The sequence below is a fragment of the Pseudophryne corroboree genome, chromosome 10 (genome assembly GCF_028390025.1).
Source record: "Pseudophryne corroboree isolate aPseCor3 chromosome 10, aPseCor3.hap2, whole genome shotgun sequence".
Classification (NCBI taxonomy): domain Eukaryota; kingdom Metazoa; phylum Chordata; class Amphibia; order Anura; family Myobatrachidae; genus Pseudophryne; species Pseudophryne corroboree.
Window position 1 is genome coordinate 379,791,805 of NC_086453.1, and position 22,229 is coordinate 379,814,033.

The following is a 22,229-nucleotide window of genomic DNA, read 5'->3' on the forward strand; positions in this document are numbered from 1 at the left end:
TTTAATTCATCAGATGGGGGAAAAACCACTGGTAGTTTTTTCTCCCCAAACATAATACCCTTTTTTGTGGTACCTGGGGTAATATCAGAAATATGCAACACATTTTTCATTGCCGTAATCATGTAACGGGTGGCTCTATTGGAATGTACACTAGTCTCATCATCGTCGACACTGGAGTCAGTATCCGTGTCGACATCTGTGTCTGCCATCTGAGGTAGCGGGCGTTTTAGAGCCCCTGATGGCTTTAGAGACGTCTGGGCAGGCACAGGCTGAGAAGCCGGCTGTCCCACATCTGCTATGTCGTCAAACCTTTTATGTAAGGAGTCGACACTGTCGCGTAATTCCTTCCACATAACCATCCACTCAGGTGTCGACCCCGCAGGGGGTGACATCACATTTATCGGCAACTGCTCCGCCTCCACATAAGCCTCCTCATCAAACATGTCGACACAGCCGTACCGACACACCGCACACACACACACACAGGGAATGCTCTGACTGAGGACAAGACCCCACAAAGCCCTTTGGGGAGACAGAGAGAGAGTATGCCAGCACACACCAGAGCGCTATATAACACAGGGATAAACACTATAACTAAGTGATTTTCCCTTATAGCTGCTTATATATATATATATTGCTGCGCCTAAATTTAGTGCCCCCCCTCTTTTTTTTACCCTATGTAGTCTGGAAACTGCAGGGGAGAGCCTGGGAGCGATCCTTCCAGCGGAGCTGTGAGGGAAAATGGCGCCAGTGTGCTGAGGGAGATAGCCCCGCCCCTTTTTCGGCTGACTTCTCCCGCTTTTTTCTATGTATATCTGGCAGGGGTATTTTACACATATATAGTCTCTATGACTATATTATGTGTTATTTGCCAGCCAAGGTACTCAATATTGCAGCCCAGGGCGCCCCCCCCCCAGCGCCCTGCACCCATCAGTGACCGGAGTGTGAGGTGTGCATGGGAAGCAATGGCGCACAGCTGCAGTGCTGTGCGCTACATTGATGAAGACTGAAGTCTTCTGCCGCCGATTTCCAGGACCCTCTTCTTGCTTCTGGCTCTGCAAGGGGGCCGGCGGCGTGGCCCCGGGACCGGACGACCGAGGCTGGGCCTGTGTTCGATCCCTCTGGAGCTAATGGTGTCCAGTAGCCTAGAAGCCCAAGCTAGCTGCAAGCAGGTAGGTTCGCTTCTCTCCCCTAAGTCCCTCGTTGCAGTGAGTCTGTTGCCAGCAGATCTCACTGAAAATAAAAAACCTAACAAATACTTTCTTCCTAGGAGCTCAGGAGAGCCCCTAGTGTGCATCCAGCTCAGCCGGGCACAGTATCCTAACTGAGGTCAGGAGGAGGGTCATAGAGGGAGGAGCCAGTGCACACCAGGTAGTCCTAAAGCTTTCTTTAGTTGTGCCCAGTCTCCTGCGGAGCCGCTATTCCCCATGGTCCTTACGGAGTTCCCAGCATCCACTAGGACGTCAGAGAAATATAATAATATGCACAGGAAATCAGCAGTGGAGGACGCCAAATAAACATCACCTGAGATGACCAATTGCACCGCGCGCCGCCTCGGTCTCTGTAAGCGCGCCCATCATTCACAGCTGAGCAGGACGTAAACCAAGACCTTGCCGAGTCCAAAATGCAGAAGAAACGTTGAAGCTCTGCCCGCCAGCTATTCTATAACAAAACAAAATGAATCTCAAGGTTAACAAATGCAGGGTCAATAACACCACAATGCAACAGACACAGTAATAATTTATTTACGCATCATATAAAACATTATAAAATAAGGAGGGAGAGGGGCAGGGGCGGGGGCCAAAGACTGCGTCGTGAGACGCAGTTTCCTTCACCTCGCAAGCCGCCCTGAGTAAGGCTTACTCAGCTTGCGTTGCAGATGAACATCACAACCAATGGTCGTGATGTTTAATCCCTGGCTGCGACGCGGTCGCATCGCTACGATCGCAAATGCAGCTAGGAGATGTGTATACAATGGCGAAGCTGCCGCGAGAATAAGAATTTCTGTGAGGATCCAATAGAGGGGGACCCCCTGAGTACTACAACTGCTGGGAAGGTAGATGACTTAGCACAGGGGTTATAAAACCTGGAACACCTGTGTCATCATTTCATCGTTAAGTGCTTTAACAATTACCAATCACATTTTGTTGCCTGTGTGTCTATTCTGGTTTACCTCTATCCCAGGTTTTTCAACAGGTGTGCCGCGGCATATATATATATACTGTATATAAACAATGTATGAGGAATTACTATAAGGGGGGGGGGGGGGGCAGGTGTGTGGTATTACTATAGGGGGCAGGTGTGTGGAATTACAATGGGGGCATGGGTGTGGAATTACAGTGGGGGTATGTGTGTATAATTACTATGGGGGGGCAGGTGTGTGGAATTACAGTGGGGGTATGTGTGTATAATTACTATGGGGGGCAGGTGTGTGGAATTACAGTGGGGGTATGTGTGTATAATTACTATGGGGGGCAGGTGTGTGGAATTACAGTGGGGGTATGTGTGTATAATTACTATGGGGGGCAGGTGTTTGGAATTACAATGGGGGCATGGGTGTGGAATTACAGTGGGGGTATGTGTGTATAATTACTATGGGGGGGCAGGTGTGTGGAATTACAGTGGGGGTATGTGTGTATAATTACTATGGGGGGCAGGTGTTTGGAATTACAATGGGGGCATGGGTGTGGAATTACAGTGGGGGTATGTGTGTATAATTACTATGGGGGGGCAGGTGTGTGGAATTACAGTGGGGGTATGTGTGTATAATTACTATGGGGGGGCAGGTGTGTGGAATTACAGTGAGGGTATGTGTGTATAATTACTATGGGGGGGCAGGTGTGTGGAATTACAGTAGGGGTATGTGTGTGGTATTGCTATGGGGGGGCAGGTGTGTGGAATTACAGTGGGGGTATGTGTGTGGTATTGCTATGGGGGGGCAGGTGTGTGGAATTACAGTGGGGGTATGTGTGTGGTATTGCTATGGGGGGGCAGGTGTGTGGAATTACAGTGGGGGTATGTGTGTATAATTACTATGGGGGGCAGGTGTTTGGAATTACAATGGGGGCATGGGTGTGGAATTACAGTGGGGGTATGTGTGTATAATTACTATGGGGGGGCAGGTGTGTGGAATTACAGTGGGGGTATGTGTGTATAATTACTATGGGGGGGCAGGTGTGTGGAATTACAGTGGGGGTATGTGTGTATAATTACTATGGGGGGGCAGGTGTGTGGAATTACAGTAGGGGTATGTGTGTATAATTACTATGGGGGGGCAGGTGTGTGGCATTACTGGGGGGGTAATGAGTGGAATTACTATGGGGGCAGTTGTGTGGCATTACTATAAATGTTTTATTACAGTGGGAGCCAATGTGTTTTATTACTGCGGGGCCCAAAAAAACGATGGTGTGCCTTGGCAATTTTAAAATCTTGTTTAGTGTGCCACGAGTTTGAAAAGGTTGAAAATCACTGCCCTATCCGGTGCTTTATATCACATATAACATGTCGGTTAGATATATGTGGCGAGTTGGTGGGAGTTACGCTACTGTCCGCTGGCTCTGTGCGCCACATTGCTCTCTGCTGGCAGAATGGACTGGAAGCGTTGCTACGCAGCGTTACAGCATTTTACCCTTCTCCATGGTTAGAAGCACCGTGACATTAATGTTTGCTGGATATTATCTGTAATCTTGTTATAGATATTCTCTCTCTCTCTCTGTATATATTATTGCTACAAAAATAATATAGATCCGCTGATGTGCATCCACATTAACATCAATCATCATCTGACATACCCATAATAAACTTTCCTTGGGGAATAAACAACCTCTATGCCATAACTTCTAGAACATCGCTTGGTACGTGCTATTAGCAAGCACAATGCTCTCATGTGGAAGTGTAATAAATTACTGGCATACAATGAAGGGAATACTTTTGTAAAGTGTAAAATGGGTATTCTCATGTGTAAGTAATGATAAATCCCTTCAGTGCAGAGGATGGGACTTGTCCTCCACATTTACCTCTACAGTGTTAAGGACGAGTCTTACTTATGTGACGCTCACCGCTCCTGTACTGTGGAATAGGGAGTTTATGTTGCCAGTGGACTGCGAAAGTGATGATGTCACAGGCACTAAACTGCAGCACACTCTGAAGAGCCAGTGGAAGGGGGACAGGGTTACCCCCCCCCCCCCCCCCCCCCACCCCTGTCTTGGCACCCAGAGACTTAGTTTCATTTCAAAGAGGCAAGGCCCCTCTTTCAGCAATGTGGCCCCTTTGAAGTTATGTGACGACTCAATGAAAAATAAACCCACAGTGTTGCAGACTATAATTTATCCAGAATATATTAATTAAAACTATTCCCACTGGGATTCTTCCTTTAAAGGATGAAATAACAGTATGTCCGCAGAAGTCTTTTCATAAACCACACAACTTAGATGGACAGTGTAATGGTTCTCATTACTGCCTCACAGAATGGCCCTAGCTGTGTGGAGTTTGTATATTCTGCCTGTGCATACGTGGGTCTTCTCCGGCTACTCCGGTTTCAACCCACAATCCAAAAAATAAGAATTTACTTACCGATAATTCTATTTCTCGTAGTCCGTAGTGGATGCTGGGAACTCCGTAAGGACCATGGGGAATAGCGGCTCCGCAGGAGACTGGGCACAAAAGAAAAGCTTTAGGACTACCTGGTGTGCACTGGCTCCTCCCCCTATGACCCTCCTCCAAGCCTCAGTTAGGATACTGTGCCCGGACGAGCGTACACAATAAGGAAGGATTTTGAATCCCGGGTAAGACTCATACCAGCCACACCAATCACACCGTACAATTGCAGATAATCCGCACTTGGGATGGGCGCCCAGCATCCACTACAGACTACGAGAAATAGAATTATCGGTAAGTAAATTCTTATTTTCTCTGACGTCCTAGTGGATGCTGGGAACTCCGTAAGGACCATGGGGATTATACCAAAGCTCCCAAACGGGCGGGAGAGTGCGGATGACTCTGCAGCACCGAGTGAGAAAACTCCAGGTCCTCCTCAGCCAGAGTGTCAAATTTGTAAAATTTTACAAAAGTATTTGCCCCTGACCAAGTAGCAGCTCGGCAGAGTTGTAAAGCCGAGACCCCTCGGGCAGCCGCCCAAGATGAGCCCACCTTCCTTGTGGAGTGGGCTTTTACAGATTTTGGCTGTGGCAGGCCTGCCACAGAATGCGCAAGCTGAATAGTACTACAAATCCAGCGAGCAATAGTCTGCTTAGAAGCAGGAGCACCCAGCTTGTTGGGTGCGTACAGGATAAATAGCGAGTCAGATTTTCTGACTCCAGCCGTCCTGGAAACATATATTTTCAGGGCCCTGACAACGTCCAGCAACTTGGAGTCCTCCAAGTCCTTAGTAGCCGCAGGTACCACAATAGGCTGGTTCAGATGAAACGCTGAAACCACCTTTGGGAGAAATTGAGGACGAGTCCTCAATTCTGCCCTGTCCGTATGAAAAATCAGGTAAGGGCTTTTACAGGATAAAGCCGCCAATTCGGACACACGCCTGGCTGAAGCCAGGGCCAACAACATGACCACTTTCCATGTGAGATATTTTAAGTCCACAGTGTTGAGTGGTTCAAACCAATGTGATTTTAGGAAACCCAAAACAACATTCAGATCCCAGGGTGCCACTGGAGGCACAAAAGGAGGCTGTATATGTAGCACTCCCTTAACAAACGTCTGGACTTCAGGCACTGAAGCCAGTTCTCTCTGAAAGAAAATCGACAGGGCCGAAATCTGGACCTTAATGGATCCTAATTTTAGGCCCATAGACACTCCTGTTTGCAGGAAATGCAGGAATCGACCCAGTTGAAATTCCTTCGTCGGGGCCTTTTTGGCCTCGCACCACGCAACATATTTCCGCCAGATGCGGTGATAATGCTTTGCGGTTACATCCTTTCTGGCTTTTATCAAAGTAGGGATGACTTCGTCTGGAATGCCTTTTTCCTTTAGGATCCGGCGTTCAACCGCCATGCCGTCAAACGCAGCCGCGGTAAGTCTTGGAACAGACAGGGTCCCTGCTGGAGCAGGTCCCTTCTCAGAGGTAGAGGCCACGGGTCCTCTATGAGCATCTCTTGAAGTTCCGGGTACCAAGTCCTTCTTGGCCAATCCGGAGCCACGAGAATAGTTCTTACTCCTCCCCGCCGTATAATTCTCAGCACCTTGGGTATGAGAGGCAGAGGAGGGAACACGTACACTGACTGGTACACCCACGGTGTTACCAGAGTGTCCACAGCTATTGCTTGAGGGTCCCTTGACCTGGCGCAATACCTGTCCAGTTTTTTGTTGAGGCGGGACGCCATCATGTCCACCTTTGGTTTTTCCCAACGGTTTATCATCATGTGGAAGACTTCTGGGTGAAGTCCCCACTCTCCCGGGTGGAGGTCGTGTCTGCTGAGGAAGTCTGCTTCCCAGTTGTCCACACCCGGAATGAACACTGCCGACAGTGCTATCACATGATTTTCCGCCCAGCGAAGAATCCTTGCAGTTTCTGCCATTGCCCTCCTGCTTCTTGTGCCGCCCTGTCTGTTTACGTGGGCGACTGCCGTGATGTTGTCCGACTGGATCAGCACCGGCTGACCTTGAAGCAGAGGTCTTGCTTGGCTTAGAGCATTGTAATGCCGAATCTGCGGCCCTCTAGAAGATGAGCACTCTGCAACCACCACAGGAGAGACACCCTTGTCCTTGGGGACAGGGTTATCCGCTGATGCATCTGAAGATGCGATCCGGACCATTTGTCCAGCAGGTCCCAGTGGAATGTTCTTGCGTGGAATCTGCCGAATGGGATTGCTTCGTAGGAAGCTACCATTTTTCCCAGGACCCTTGTGCATTGGTGCACTGATACTTGGCCTGGTTTTAGGAGGTTTCTGACTAGCTCGGATAACTCTCTGGCTTTCTCCTCCGGGAGAAACACCTTTTTCTGGACTGTGTCCAGGATCATCCCTAGGAATAGAAGACGTGTCGTCGGGATCAGCTGCGATTTTGGGATATTGAGAATCCAACCGTGCTGCCGCAGCACTACTTGAGATAGTGCTACTCCGACTACCAACTGTTCCTTGGATCTTGCCCTTATCAGGAGATCGTCCAAGTAAGGGATAATTAAAACTCCCTTCCTTCGAAGGAGTATCATCATTTCGGCCATTACTTTGGTAAAGACCCGGGGTGCCGTGGACAATCCAAACGGCAGCGTCTGAAACTGATAGTGGCAGTTCTGTACCACAAACCTGAGGTACCCTTGGTGAGAAGGGTAAATTGGGACATGGAGGTAAGCATCCTTGATGTCCAGAGACACCATACAATCCCCTTCTTCCAGGTTCGCGATCACCGCTCTGAGTGACTCCATCTTGAATTTGAACCTCTGTATGTAAGTGTTCAAAGATTTTAGATTTAAAATAGGTCTCACCGAGCCATCCGGCTTCGGTACCACAAACAGCGTGGAATAATACCCCTTTCCCTGTTGCAGGAGGGGTACCTTGATTATCACCTGCTGTGAATACAGCTTGTGAATGGCTTCCAATACCGCCTCCCTGTCGGAGGGAGACGTCGGTAAGGCAGACTTTAGGAAACGGCGAGGGGGAGACGTCTCGAATTCCAATTTGTACCCCTGAGATACCACCTGAAGGATCCAGGGGTCCACTTGTGAGTGAGCCCACTGCGCGCTGAAATTCTTGAGACGGGCCCCCACCGTGCCTGAGTCCGCTTGTAGAGCCCCAGCGTCATGCTGAGGACTTGGCAGAAGCGGGAGAGGGCTTCTGTTCCTGGGAACTGGCTGTTTGCTGCAGCCTTTTTCCTCTCCCTCTGCCACGGGGCAGAAATGAGGAGCCTTTCGCCCGCTTGCCCTTATGGGGCCGAAAGGACTGCGCCTGATAATACGGCGTCTTTTTATGTTGAGAGGCTACCTGGGGTAAAAATGTGGATTTCCCAGCAGTTGCCGTGGATACCAGGTCCGATAGACCTACCCCAAATAACTCCTCCCCTTTATAAGGCAATACTTCCATATGCCTTTTGGAATCAACATCACCTGACCACTGCCGCGTCCATAACCCTCTTCTGGCAGATATGGACAGCGCACTTACTCTTGATGCCAGTCGGCAAATATCCCTCTGTGCATCACGCATATATAAAAATGCATCTTTTAAATGCTCTATAGTCAGTAATATACTGTCCCTATCCAGGGTATCAATATTTTCAGTCAGGGAATCCGACCAAGCCACCCCAGCACTGCACATCCAGGCTGAGGCGATTGCTGGTCGCAGTATAACATCCGTGTGAGTGTATATACATTTTGAGCGCTTTATCCACCCTAGGGGGTGTTTCCCAACGTGCCCTATCCTCTGGCGGGAAGGGGTATGATGCCAATAACTTTTTAGGGATTATCAGTTTTTTATCGGGAGAAACCCACGCTTCATCACACACTTCATTTAATTCCTCAGATGCAGGAAAAACTACAGGTAGTTTTTTCTCACCAAACATAATACCCTTTTTAGTGGTACTTGTACTATCAGAAATGTGTAAAACATCTTTCATTGCCTCAATCATGTAACATGTGGCCCTACTGGAAGTCACATTCGTCTCTTCATCGTCGACACTGGAGTCAGTATCCGTGTCGGCGTCTGTATCTGCCATCTGAGGTAGCGGGCGTTTTAGAGCCCCTGATGGTCTTTGAGACGCCTGGACAGGCACAAGCTGAGTAGCCGGCTGTCTCATGTCATCAACCGTCTTTTGTAAAGAGCTGACACTTTCACGTAATTCCTTCCATAAGCTCATCCACTCAGGTGTCGACTCCCTAGGGGGTGACATCACCATTACAGGCAATTGCTCCGCCTCCACATAATTTTCCTCTTCATACATGTCGACACAGTCGTACCGACACACAGCACACACACAGGGAATGCTCTGATAGAGGACAGGACCCCACTAGCCCTTTGGGGAGACAGAGGGAGAGTATGCCAGCACACACCAGAGCGCTATATATATATGTTGGGATAACACCATACAGAGTGTTTTTCCCTTTATAGCTGCTGTGTATATTATACTGCGCCTAATTAGTGCCCCCCCCTCTTGTTTTACCCTTTTCTGTAGTGCAGGACTGCAGGGGAGAGTCAGGGAGACGTCCTTCCAGCGGAGCTGTGAGGGAAAATGGCGCCAGTGTGCTGAGGAGATAGGCTCCGCCCCCTTCTCGGCGGACTTTTCTCCCGCTTTTTTCAGGAATCTGGCAGGGGTTAATATACATCCATATAGCCCTGGGGGTTATATGTGATGTATTTTAGCCAGCCAAGGTGTTTATATTGCTGCTCAGGGCGCCCCCCCCCAGCGCCCTGCACCCATCAGTGACCGGAGCGTGTGGTGCATGAGGAGCAATGGCGCACAGCTGCAGTGCTGTGCGCTACCTTGGTGAAGACTGATGTCTTCTGCCCCCGATTTTCCGGACCTCTTCTTGCTTCTGGCTCTGTAAGGGGGCCGGCGCGGCTCTGGGACCGGACTCCGAGGCTGGGCCTGTGTTCGGTCCCTCTGGAGCTAATGGTGTCCAGTAGCCTAAGAAGCCCAAGCTGGCTGCAAGCAGGCAGGTTCGCTTCTTCTCCCCTTAGTCCCTCGATGCAGTGAGCCTGTTGCCAGCAGGTCTCACTGAAAATAAAAACCTAAAACTAACTTTTCCTAAGAAGCTCAGGAGAGCCTCCTAGATTGCACCCAGCTCGGTCGGGCACAAAAATCTAACTGAGGCTTGGAGGAGGGTCATAGGGGGAGAAGCCAGTGCACACCAGGTAGTCCTAAAGCTTTTCTTTTGTGCCCAGTCTCCTGCGGAGCCGCTATTCCCCATGGTCCTTACGGAGTTCCCAGCATCCACTAGGACGTCAGAGAAATATACTAAGTTAGGGATGGCCATCGGTGGGTCATCCATCGATGGTTACCATCGGTGGATAACCTCGATGGTGGGAAACAATCTGTAAGGCAACCATAGATGGTTTTGCCCATCGATGGTCACCATTACTTTACTATTGAGCTAGCCGCGGGCCAATCAGGGACTGGGGGTGAGGCTTTGCATGTGTCAGGGGGCGGAGCTATGCTCCGAGTCCCTGACACCCTGGAGAAAAAATGTAAAAAAATATTTGATAGCTCTTTATCATCGATGGTGGAAAACCATCTGGTTCTCCCCCATCGGTCATGGACCATCAATGATTTCATATTATCGATGGTCGATGGCCATCCCTATACTAAGTACCAAACCTATAGGACCTTTTTAGGAAAACAGTGCTTCACTTCTATATGTATGACAGCACTTCCAAATATAATACAGACACATTACTACACTGTATAGGGGCTCACCACCCAGTGATAGTCATGTGACTGCACCCTATGGGGGCTCACCACCCAGTGATAGACATGTGACTGCACCCTATGGGGGCTCACCACCAGTGGCGTAACTACTGCCCCCGCAGCCCTCGCGGTGGCTTGGGGGCGAGGGGCTGCGGGGGCGCCGCCACTGATTTAGAGCAGATTGACATGCGGACGAACGTCCGCTTGTCAATCTGTTGTCACTAGCCCCCCGCTGTGAAGTAGGGACACGGAGGGCACAGCGTGCGCCTCTCCTGTGTCCCTCTGAGTCTCCGGCGTGTCGGGGGGGCGTGTCATATGAAAAGGGGGCGTGGCTTCGCGGAGGACCCGCGATCGCGGGCCACGCCCCCGTTTCGTCACTGAGGGGGCATGCCCAGCGCTCTGTGAGCTGCTGGCATGCCCTCTCTCCCACTGTCTGCGCTGAATAGACGCTGTGCGCATGCGCACAGCGTCTATTCATTACTGCTCTGCTATGCAGAGTAGTGACTGTAGGAGCCTCCCAACTGCCCCCCCCATCGCGGGACACTGCGGGAGGTATGCATATATGGCACTGGGGGGGCACTGAGGGGGCATATATGGAACAGGGGGGGGGCACTGAGGGGGCATATATGGCCTGAGGGGGCATATATGGCACTGGGGTGGCACTGAGGGGCATATATGGCACTGAGGGGGCATATATGGCACTGGGGGGGCACAGAGGGGTCATATATGGCACTGCGGGGGGCACTGAGGGGGCATATATGGCACTGAGGGGGCATATATGGCACTGGGGGGCACTGAGGGCATATATGGCACTGGGGGGCACTGAGGGGGCATAGATGGCACTGAGGGGGCATATATGGCACTGGGGAGGCACTGAGGGGGCATATATGGCACTGAGGGGGCATATATGGCACTGGTGGGGCACTGAGGGGGCATATATGGCACTGGGGGGCACTGATGGGGCATATATGGCACTGGGGGGTACTGAGGGGGCATATATGGCACTGGGGGGCACTGAGGGGGCATATATGGCACTGGGGGGCACTGAGGGGGCATATATGGCACTGGGGGGGCACAGAGGGGTCATATATGGCACTGAGGGGGCATATATGGCACTGCGGGGGGCACTGAGGGGGCATATATGGCACTGAGGGGCACTGAGGGCATATATGGCACTGGGGGGCACTGAGGGGGCATAGATGGCACTGGGGGGCACTGAGGGGGCATATATGGCACTGGGGGGGCACTGAGGGGGCATATATGGCACTGGGGGGTACTGAGGGGGCATATATGGCACTGGGGGGCACTGAGGGGGCATATATGGCACTGGGGAGGCACTGAGGGGGCATATATGGCACTGGGGGGGCACTGAGGGGGCATATATGGCACTGTATGTGTACCTGGCACATGGGGGGCTATATTTGGCACTGGGGGCACGTGAGCACCTGGCATTGTGGGGGAATATCTGGCACTGGGGGCATATGTGGCACTGGGGGGAGAGGCTATATTTGGCACTGGGGGCATGTGAGTACCTGGCACCGTGGGGGAATATCTGGCACTGAGGACATATGTGGCACTGGGAGCACAGCCCTAGCAACAAGCACTACCCCCTAGCAATGAGCATGACACCCAGTGCATGAAACCCCTGGCAACGAGCATGACACCGAGTGCATGAAACACCTGGCAACGAGCATGACACCCTGAGCATGAAAACCCCTGGCACCGTGCATGGAACCAAGAGCATGAAACCCCTGGCAACGAGCAGGTAATTTAAAAGTAATTAGAAGCCTTAATGTAGGACTTAATGTGTAATGGGCATTACGGTGTGTGGCATAATGTATCACGGACATTGCGGTGTGTGTCAGAATGTGTCACAGGCATTACGGTGTGTGGCAAACTATATCACGGGCATTGTGGTATAATGTCTCAGGGGCATTGCAGTGTGGCATAGGGTATAACGGGCATTGCGGTATGTGTCACAGGCATTACGGTGTATGGTATACTAGATCACGGGCATTGTGGTATGTGGTATAATGTCTCAGGGTCATTGCAGTGTGTGGCATAATGTATAATGGGCATTGCGGTGTGTGGCATAATGTGTCAGGCATTACGGTGTCTGTATACTATATCACGGGCATTGTGGTATGTGGTATAATGTCTTAGGGTCATTGCAGTGTGGCATAATGTATAACGGGCATTGCGGTGTGTGTCATAATGTATTACGGACATTGCGGTGTGTGGTATACTATATCATGGGCATTGTGGTATGTGGTATAATGTCTCAGGTTCATTGCAGTGTGTGTCATAATGTATCACGGACATTGCGGTGTGTGTCATAATGTATCACGGACATTGCGGTGTGTGGTATACTATATCATGGGCATTGTGGTATGTGCTATAATGTATCAGGGGCATTGCAGTGTGTAGCATAATGTATAACGGGCATTGCGATTCCTGTCATAATGTGTCACAGACATTACGGTGTGTGGCATAATGTGTCGGGGGCATTACGGTGTGTGCATATTGTGTCATGTGCATTATTGTGTGTGGCATAATGTCTGAGGGCCTTTGCAGTATGTGGCATAATGTATACTGGGCATTACTATAAGGAGGAAAAATGACAAATAATGGAAGGGGCATGAATCAGGATTATTTTTCTTTCCTGTGGTGGCTAACGTCTGGGCAAAACTGGTTGCAAAACTGGGGTATAAGGTAGTCTATTCCTGCAATGCCACGCCTCTTTATGCAAAGCCGCGCCCATTTAAACAAAACCACGCCCCTTTTTGGCGCCGCGCGCCTTCGGCGCGCACATGATTATCCCTTTCCTAGTGCCAATTATGGGGGGGGGGGGGCGCCGAAGAATTTTTTGGCTTGGGGGAGAAAAATTTCTAGTTACGCCACTGCTCACCACCCAGTGATAGACATGTGACTGCACCCTATGGGGGTCACCACCCAGTGATAGACACATGACTGCACCCTATGGGGGCTAACCACCCAGTGATAGACATGTGACTGCACCCTATGGGGGTCACCACCCAGTGATAGACATGTGACTGCACCCTATGGGGGCTCACCACCCAGTGATAGACATGTGACTGCACCCTATGGGGTCACCATCCAGTGATAGACATGTGACTGCATCCTATGAGGGCTCACCACCCAGTGATACAGACACATGACTGCACCCTATGGGGGCTCACCACCCAGTGATAGACATGTGACTGCACCCTATGGGGGCTCACCACCCAGTGATAGACACATGACTGTACCCTATGGGGGTTCACCATCCAGTGATACAGACACATGACTGCACCCTATGGGGGTCACCACCCAGTGATACAGACACATGACTGCACCCTATGGGGGTCACCACCCAGTGATACAGACACATGACTGCACCCTATGGGGCTCACCACCCAGTGATAGACACGTGACTGCACCCTATGGGGGTCACCACCCAGTGATAGACATGTGACTGCACCCTATGGGGGCTCACCACCCAGTGATAGACACATGACTGTACCCTATGGGGGTTCACCATCCAGTGATACAGACACATGACTGCACCCTATGGGGGTCACCACCCAGTGATACAGACACATGACTGCACCCTATGGGGGTTCACCATCCAGTGATACAGACACATGACTGCACCCTATGGGGGTCACCATCCAGTGATACAGACGCATGACTGCACCCTATGGGGCTCACCATCCAGTGATACAGACACATGGCTGCACCCTATGGGGCTCACCACCCAGTGATACAGACACATGACTGCACCCTATGGGGCCCGACACCCAGTGATACAGACACATGACTGCACCCTATGGGGCTCACCACCCAGTGATACAGACACGTGACTGCACCCTATGGGGCTCACCATCCAGTGATACAGACACATGACTGCACCCTATGGGGCCCGACACCCAGTGATACAGACACATGACTGCACCCTATGGGGCTCACCATCCAGTGATACAGACACATGACTGCACCCTATGGGGCCCGACACCCAGTGATACAGACGCATGACTGCACCCTATGGGGCTCACCACCCAGTGATACAGACACATGACTGCACCCTATGGGGCCCGACACCCAGTGATACAGACACATGACTGCACCCTATGGGGCTCACCACCCAGTGATACAGACACATGACTGCACCCTATGGGGGCTCACCACCCAGTGATAGACACGTGACTGCACCCTATGGGGCTCACCACCCAGTGATACAGACACATGACTGCACCCTATGGGGCCCGACACCCAGTGATACAGACACATGACTGCACCCTATGGGGCTCACCACCCAGTGATAGACACATGACTACACCCTATGGGGGCTCACCACCCAGTGATAGACACGTGACTGCACCCTATGGGGCTCACCACCCAGTGATACAGACACATGACTGCACCCTATGGGGCTCACCACCCAGTGATACAGACACATGACTGCACCCTATGGGGGCTCACCACCCAGTGATAGACACGTGACTGCACCCTATGGGGCTCACCACCCAGTGATACAGACACATGACTGCACCCTATGGGGCCCGACACCCAGTGATACAGACACATGACTGCACCCTATGGGGCTCACCACCCAGTGATAGACACATGACTACACCCTATGGGGGCTCACCACCCAGTGATAGACACGTGACTGCACCCTATGGGGCTCACCACCCAGTGATACAGACACATGACTGCACCCTATGGGGCCCGGCACCCAGTGATACAGACACATGACTGCACCCTATGGGTCTCACCACCCAGTGATACAGACACATGACTGCACCCTATGGGGGTTCACCATCCAGTGATAGACACATGACTGCACCCTATGGGGGTCACCATCCAGTGATACAGACGCATGACTGCACCCTATGGGGCTCACCACCCAGTGATACAGACACGTGACTGCACCCTATGGGGGCTCACCATCCAGTGATACAGACACATGACTGCACCCTATGGGGGTCACCATCCAGTGATACAGACACATGACTGCACCCTATGGGGGTCACCACCCAGTGATACAGACACGTGACTGCACCGTATGGGGGCTCACCATCCAGTGATACAGACACATGACTGCACCCTATGGGGGTCACCACCCAGTGATACAGACACATGACTGCACCCTATGGGGGTCACCACTCAGTGATACAGACACGTGACTGCACCCTATGGGGGTTCACCATCCAGTGATACAGACACGTGACTGCACTCTATGGGGGTCACCACCCAGTGATACAGACACGTGACTGCACCCTATGGGGGTCACCACCCAGTGATACAGACACGTGACTGCACCCTATGGGGGCTCACCATCCAGTGATACAGACACATGACTGCACCCTATGGGGGTCACCATCCAGTGATACAGACACATGACTACACCCTATGGGGGTTCACCATCCAGTGATACAGACACATGACTGCACCCTATGGGGGTCACCACCCAGTGATACAGACACATGACTGCACCCTATGGGGGCTCACCACCCAGTGACACAGACACATGACTGCACCCTATGGGGGTTCACCATCCAGTGATACAGACACATGACTGCACCCTATGGGGGTTCACCATCCAGTGATACAGACGCATGACTGCACCCTATGGGGGTTCACCATCCAGTGATACAGACACATGACTGCACCCTATGGGGGTTCACCATCCAGTGATACAGACACATGACTGCACCCTATGGGGGTCACCATCCAGTGATACAGACGCATGACTGCACCCTATGGGGCTCACCATCCAGTGATACAGACACATGGATGCACCCTATGGGGCTCACCACCCAGTGATACAGACACATGACTGCACCCTATGGGCTCACCACCCAGTGATACAGACACATGACTGCACCCTATGGGGCCCGACACCCAGTGATACAGACACATGACTGCACCCTATGGGGCTCACCACCCAGTGATACAGACACGTGACTGCACCCTATGGGGCTCACCATCCAGTGATACAGACACATGACTGCACCCTATGGGGCCCGACACCCAGTGATACAGACGCATGACTGCACCCTATGGGTGCTCACCACCCAGTGATAGACACGTGACTGCACCCTATGGAGCTCACCACCCAGTGATACAGACACATGACTGCACCCTATGGGGCCCGACACCCAGTGATACAGACACATGACTGCACCCTATGGGGCTCACCACCCAGTGATAGACACATGACTGTACCCTATGGGGGTTCACCATCCAGTGATACAGACACATGACTGCACCCTATGGGTGCTCACCACCCAGTGATAGACACGTGACTGCACCCTATGGGGCCCGACACCCAGTGATACAGACACATGACTGCACCCTATGGGGCTCACCACCCAGTGATACAGACACGTGACTGCACCCTATGGGTGCTCACCACCCAGTGATAGACACGTGACTGCACCCTATGGGGGTCACCATCCAGTGATACAGACACATGACTGCACCCTATGGGGGTCACCACCCAGTGATACAGACACATGACTGCACCCTATGGGGGTCACCACCCAGTGATACAGACACGTGACTGCACCCTATGGGGGTCACCATCCAGTGATACAGACACATGACTGCACCCTATGGGGGTCACCACCCAGTGATACAGACACATGACTGCACCCTATGGGGGTCACCACCCAGTGATACAGACACGTGACTGCACCCTATGGGGGTTCACCATCCAGTGATACAGACACATGACTGCACCCTATGGGGGTCACCACCCAGTGATACAGACACATGACTGCACCCTATGGGGGTCACCACCCAGTGATACAGACACATGACTGCACCCTATGGGGGTCACCATCCAGTGATACAGACACATGACTGCACCCTATGGGGCTCACCATCCAGTGATACAGACGCATGACTGCACCCTATGGGGCTCACCATCCAGTGATACAGACGCATGACTGCACCCTATGGGGCTCACCATCCAGTGATACAGACACATGACTGCACCCTATGGGGCTCACCACCCAGTGATACAGACACGTGACTGCACCCTATGGGGGCTCACCATCCAGTGATACAGACACATGACTGCACCCTATGGGGCCCGACACCCAGTGATACAGACACATGACTGCACCCTATGGGGCCCGACACCCAGTGATACAGACACATGACTGGACCCTATGGGGCTCACCACCCAGTGATACAGACACGTGACTGCACCCTATGGGGGCCCGACACCCAGTGATACAGACACATGACTGCACCCTATGGGGTCACCATCCAGTGATAGACATGTGACTGCATCCTATGGGGGCTCACCATCCAGTGATACAGACACATGACTGCACCCTATGGGGGTCACCATCCAGTGATAGACACGTGACTGCACCCTATGGGGGCTCACCACCCAGTGACAGACACATGACTGCACCCTATGATGGTCACCACCCAGTGATACAGACACATGACTGCACCCTATGGGGGTCACCAGCCAGTGATACAGACACGTGACTGCACCCTATAGGGGTCACCACCCAGTGATACAGACACGTGACTGCACCCTATGGGGGTCACCATCCAGTGATAGACACATGACTGCACCCTATGGGGGTCACCACCCAGTGATACAGACACGTGACTGCACCCTATGGGGGTCACCACCCAGTGATACAGACACATGACTGCACCCTATGATGGTCACCACCCAGTGATACAGACACATGACTGCACCCTATGGGGGTCACCATCCATTGATACAGACACGTGACTGCACCCTATGGGGCCCGACACCCAGTGATACAGACACATGACTGCACCCTATGGGGCTTACCACCCAGTGATACAGACACGTGACTGCACCCTATGGGGGCTCACCATCCAGTGATACAGACTCATGACTGCACCCTATGGGGGTCACCATCCAGTGATACAGACGCATGACTGCACCCTATGGGGGCTCACCATCCAGTGATACAGACACATGACTGCACCCTATGGGGCTCACCATCCAGTGATACAGACACACGACTGCACCCTATGGGGGTCACCACCCAGTGATAGACACCTGACTGCACCCTATGGGGGCTCACCATCCAGTGATAGACACGTGACTGCAATAAAGATTATGACACTTGGCACAAAGGGTTAATGACAATTTTTTCTTCCTGTTCAGTCAGAATTTAGTTGCTGATTCTACTGAACAGATTCCGGTAAGGAAGATGTTAGTAACTGTTTTACTGACTGGTATCCATCAAGCAATACCTGATCTGGGCTCACCTGACCAGCGTTCAGCAATACAATGTAAGGGTTAATCCCTGCCGGGGAAGGCGTTTACCACCATAACCTCACTCCTGACCTGCGTGGCCTTGTAGTATTCTAATTCTACTCGTGGCAATATTCTTTCCTTACAATCTCTGCCTCCTTCCCATCCATCTTCCCCCTTAATGATGAATCATGTGTCTGGCACATACATTACCCTGTACATGCAGTGGGCCATCAGCCAATAATCATAAATAAGGATTCATCTGCTGAGTGATATTACGGTGCTGTGATGAGAATACTCCTCGCTGTATTGGGGTCTTACAATCACGCAGATTGCTTCTCTGACTCCAATCTATAGTCACCTATGCAAAACAGAGTTTTATATGTGTGCACAAGTGGTAGGGAATACAGATTGTAAGCTCCACTGGGGGAAACTGATGTATAATCAGTAACCGCCTCTTCAGGCCCCCGATTCCAGAACCTCTTCTTCAGGCCTCCGATCCCAGAACTGCCTCTTCACGTCTCCGATCCCAGAACTGCCTCTTCAGGCCTCCGATCCCAGAACCTCCTCTTCAGGCCTCCGATCCCAGAACCTCCTCTTCAGGCCTCCAATCCCAGAACTGCCTCTTCAGGCCTCCGATCCCAGAACCTCCTCTTCAGGCCTCCGATGCCAGAACTGCCTCTTCAGGCCTCCGATCCCAGAACCTCGTCTTCAGGTCTCCAATCCCAGAACTGCCTCTTCAGGCCTCCGATCCCAGAACCTCCTCTTCAGGCCTCTGATCCCAGAACCGCCTCTTCAGGCCTCCAAATGCAGAACAACTTCTTCAGGCCTCCGATCCCAGAACTGCCTCTTCAGGCCTCCAATCCCAGAACCGCCTCTTCATGTCTCCAATCCCAGAACTGCCTCTTCATGTCTCCGATCCCAGAACTGCCTCTTCAGGTCTCCGATCCCAGAACTGCCTCTTCATGTCTCCAATCCCAGAACTGCCTCTTCAGGTGTCCTATCCCAGAACTGCCTCTTCAGGCCTCCGATCCCAGAACTGCCTCTTCAGGCCTCCGATCCCAGAACTGCCTCTTCATGTCTCCAATCCCAGAACTGCCTCTTCAGGTGTCCGATCCCAGAACTGCCTCTTCAGGCCTCCGATCCCAGAACCGCCTCTTCAGGCCTCCAAATGCAGAACAACTTCTTCAGGCCTCCGATCCCAGAACTGCCTCTTCAGGCCTCCAATCCCAGAACCGCCTCTTCATGTCTCCAATCCCAGAACTGCCTCTTCATGTCTCCGATCCCAGAACTGCCTCTTCAGGTCTCCGATCCCAGAACTGTCTCTTCATGTCTCCAATCCCAGAACTGCCTCTTCAGGTGTCCGATCCCAGAACTGCCTCTTCAGGCCTCCGATCCCAGAACTGCCTCTTCAGGCCTCCGATCCCAGAACTGCCTCTTCATGTCTCCAATCCCAGAACTGCCTCTTCAGGTGTCCGATCCCAGAACTGCCTCTTCAGGCCTCCGATCCCAGAACTGCCTCTTCAGGCCTCCGATCCCAGAACTGCCTCTTCAGGCCTCCAATCCCAGAACCGCCTCTTCAGGCTTCCGATCCCAGAACTGCCTCTTCAGGCCTCCGATCCCAGAACCGCCTCTTCAGGCCTCCGATCCCAGAACCTCCTCGTCAGGCCTCCGATCCCAGAACCGCCTCTTCAGGCCTTCGATCCCACAACCTCTTCTTCAGAACTCCTATCCCACAACCTCCTCTTTAAGCCTCCGATCCCAGAACCGCCTCTTCAGGCCTCCGCTCCCACAACCTTCTTTTCAGGCCTCTGATCCCACAACCTTCTCTTTAGGCCTCCGATCCCACAACCTCCTCTTCAGGCCTCCGATCCCACAACCTCCTCTTCAGGCCTCCGATCCCAGAACCTTCTCTTCAGGCCAACGATTCCCTTGTGTGGAATAAAGGGTAGAGAGCTGGGGTGGACTCTATACTTGTTTGCTTCTCACGATCGTCACCATCCATGCACACTACCATACTGTATTTGTGCTTCCATTCAACTCTGAATACCTCATGGCTGCATCTAAATATCCTCACTGAAGTGAACTATGCCCAGGTGAGAACGCCCCATTTCAGCCCGGTTATGTGACTGAGACACTTTCCGCTCTGTAACACCCGCATTGTGAAACACACAAGACATGCTCCGCTTACAGCCATACCTTCAGCTCTGCATGCGGTGCTATATGCACATTACTAAACCCTCAGCATCCCGAGGCGGATCATACACTCACTCACACAGGCGGATGCAGATTATGAGCGCAGTACACACTGACGGCTCGTTCATGGTGACGTACTCTGAGCATTTCACCAATCATATGCGGCATTCTGACCGTCATTCCTCTGTAACAGTGCAGCAGTCGTGTAATATAACAGCTGCCACACACACACTCAGAACATGTACACGCGGCTGGAAATGGAGGTGTAGGCGCTCAGAAACCGCCGCAAACACTGACAGACGTCTCATCACATGCGCAGACCAATACGGAACATTCTCACAATGATATAGTAGCAGCCTGCACAACACAATGAAGAACTGTTATCAGGTCTAATTAAAATACATTTAAATCCGAGGACCCCGACAGGCTTTGGCCCCTCACAGCGCCGCACCATGTACCGCTGAGCCTCCCGGAGCGCAGTTAATACTGCGCTCCTACCCTGCTGCCGCCATCTTCACACAGACCCCCCGCTTGCTAGGGGGGTCGGTGTCTCACTCGCCACCGATTCTTCAGCTCTGTAAGGGGGTGGCGGCATGCTGCTGGGGCGAGCGATCCCCTGCGGCGGGGAGCGATCTGACCCCTCAGGAGCTCAGTGTCCTGTCAGCGGATTAAGTGGCTCAGACCCCGCAGGGCGGACACTGCTCCCCCCCCTTAGTCCCACGCTGCAGGGAGGCTGTCGCCAGCAGCCTCCCTGTAAAATAATAAACTCTAAATAAAACTTTTCTAGGGAAACTCTGGAGAGCTCCCCTAGCTGTGACCGGCTCCTCCGGGCACATATTCTAAACTGAGTCTGGTAGGAGGGGCATAGAGGGAGGAGCCAGCCCACACTCTCAAACTCTTAAAGTGCCAATAGCTCCTGGTGGACCTGTCTATACCCCATGGTACTAATGTGGACCCCAGCATCCTCTAGGACGTAGGAGGAAAAAAAAAAAATATATATATATATATATATATATATATATATATATGTATAGAGGTCAGAGCTAGGAAACCTACAAAGCACCTGTGGCTAAATGACCAATTAAGAGAGAAAGTGAGAGAGGTCGTACCCCCGGGAGGCTACATTTGGGTGAAGCGCACACAGATCTGCCTGCCTGGGCATCACACCACATCTCTGGCTGTATCTAACCTTTTATGGAGTTTTACAGTGTGACTCCCAGCAGCTTCTGTTAGTAAGATGTTCCGAGGCCGCCCCTCACCACACTCCGTCTTCAATCTTCGCCGAGTTCTTCCACTTCAGTGAGCACATGCAATTCTCTACCGGTCTTATATATAAATTGACCTCCATTTATTTACTACTTATTTCTGTACTGAACAAAACCAAGACGGATGTTTTACATCTGGCACTTTGTGAGCGGGTCAG

The 22,229-nt window shown here is 52.0% G+C and overlaps 1 protein-coding gene across 1 annotated transcript in view; it reads right to left on the minus strand.

The window, feature by feature from the left end:
* The window catches only part of GRAMD1B (GRAM domain containing 1B), a 662,311-nt gene that overhangs the window by 631,428 nt on the left and 8,654 nt on the right, over window positions 1-22,229 (minus strand). The window contains exon 2 of the mRNA XM_063943811.1: window positions 1,525-1,662. Within this exon, the coding sequence (XP_063799881.1) occupies window positions 1,525-1,580 (56 nt within the window). The 5' untranslated portion in view covers window positions 1,581-1,662. The remainder of the gene's footprint in view (window positions 1-1,524; window positions 1,663-22,229) is intronic.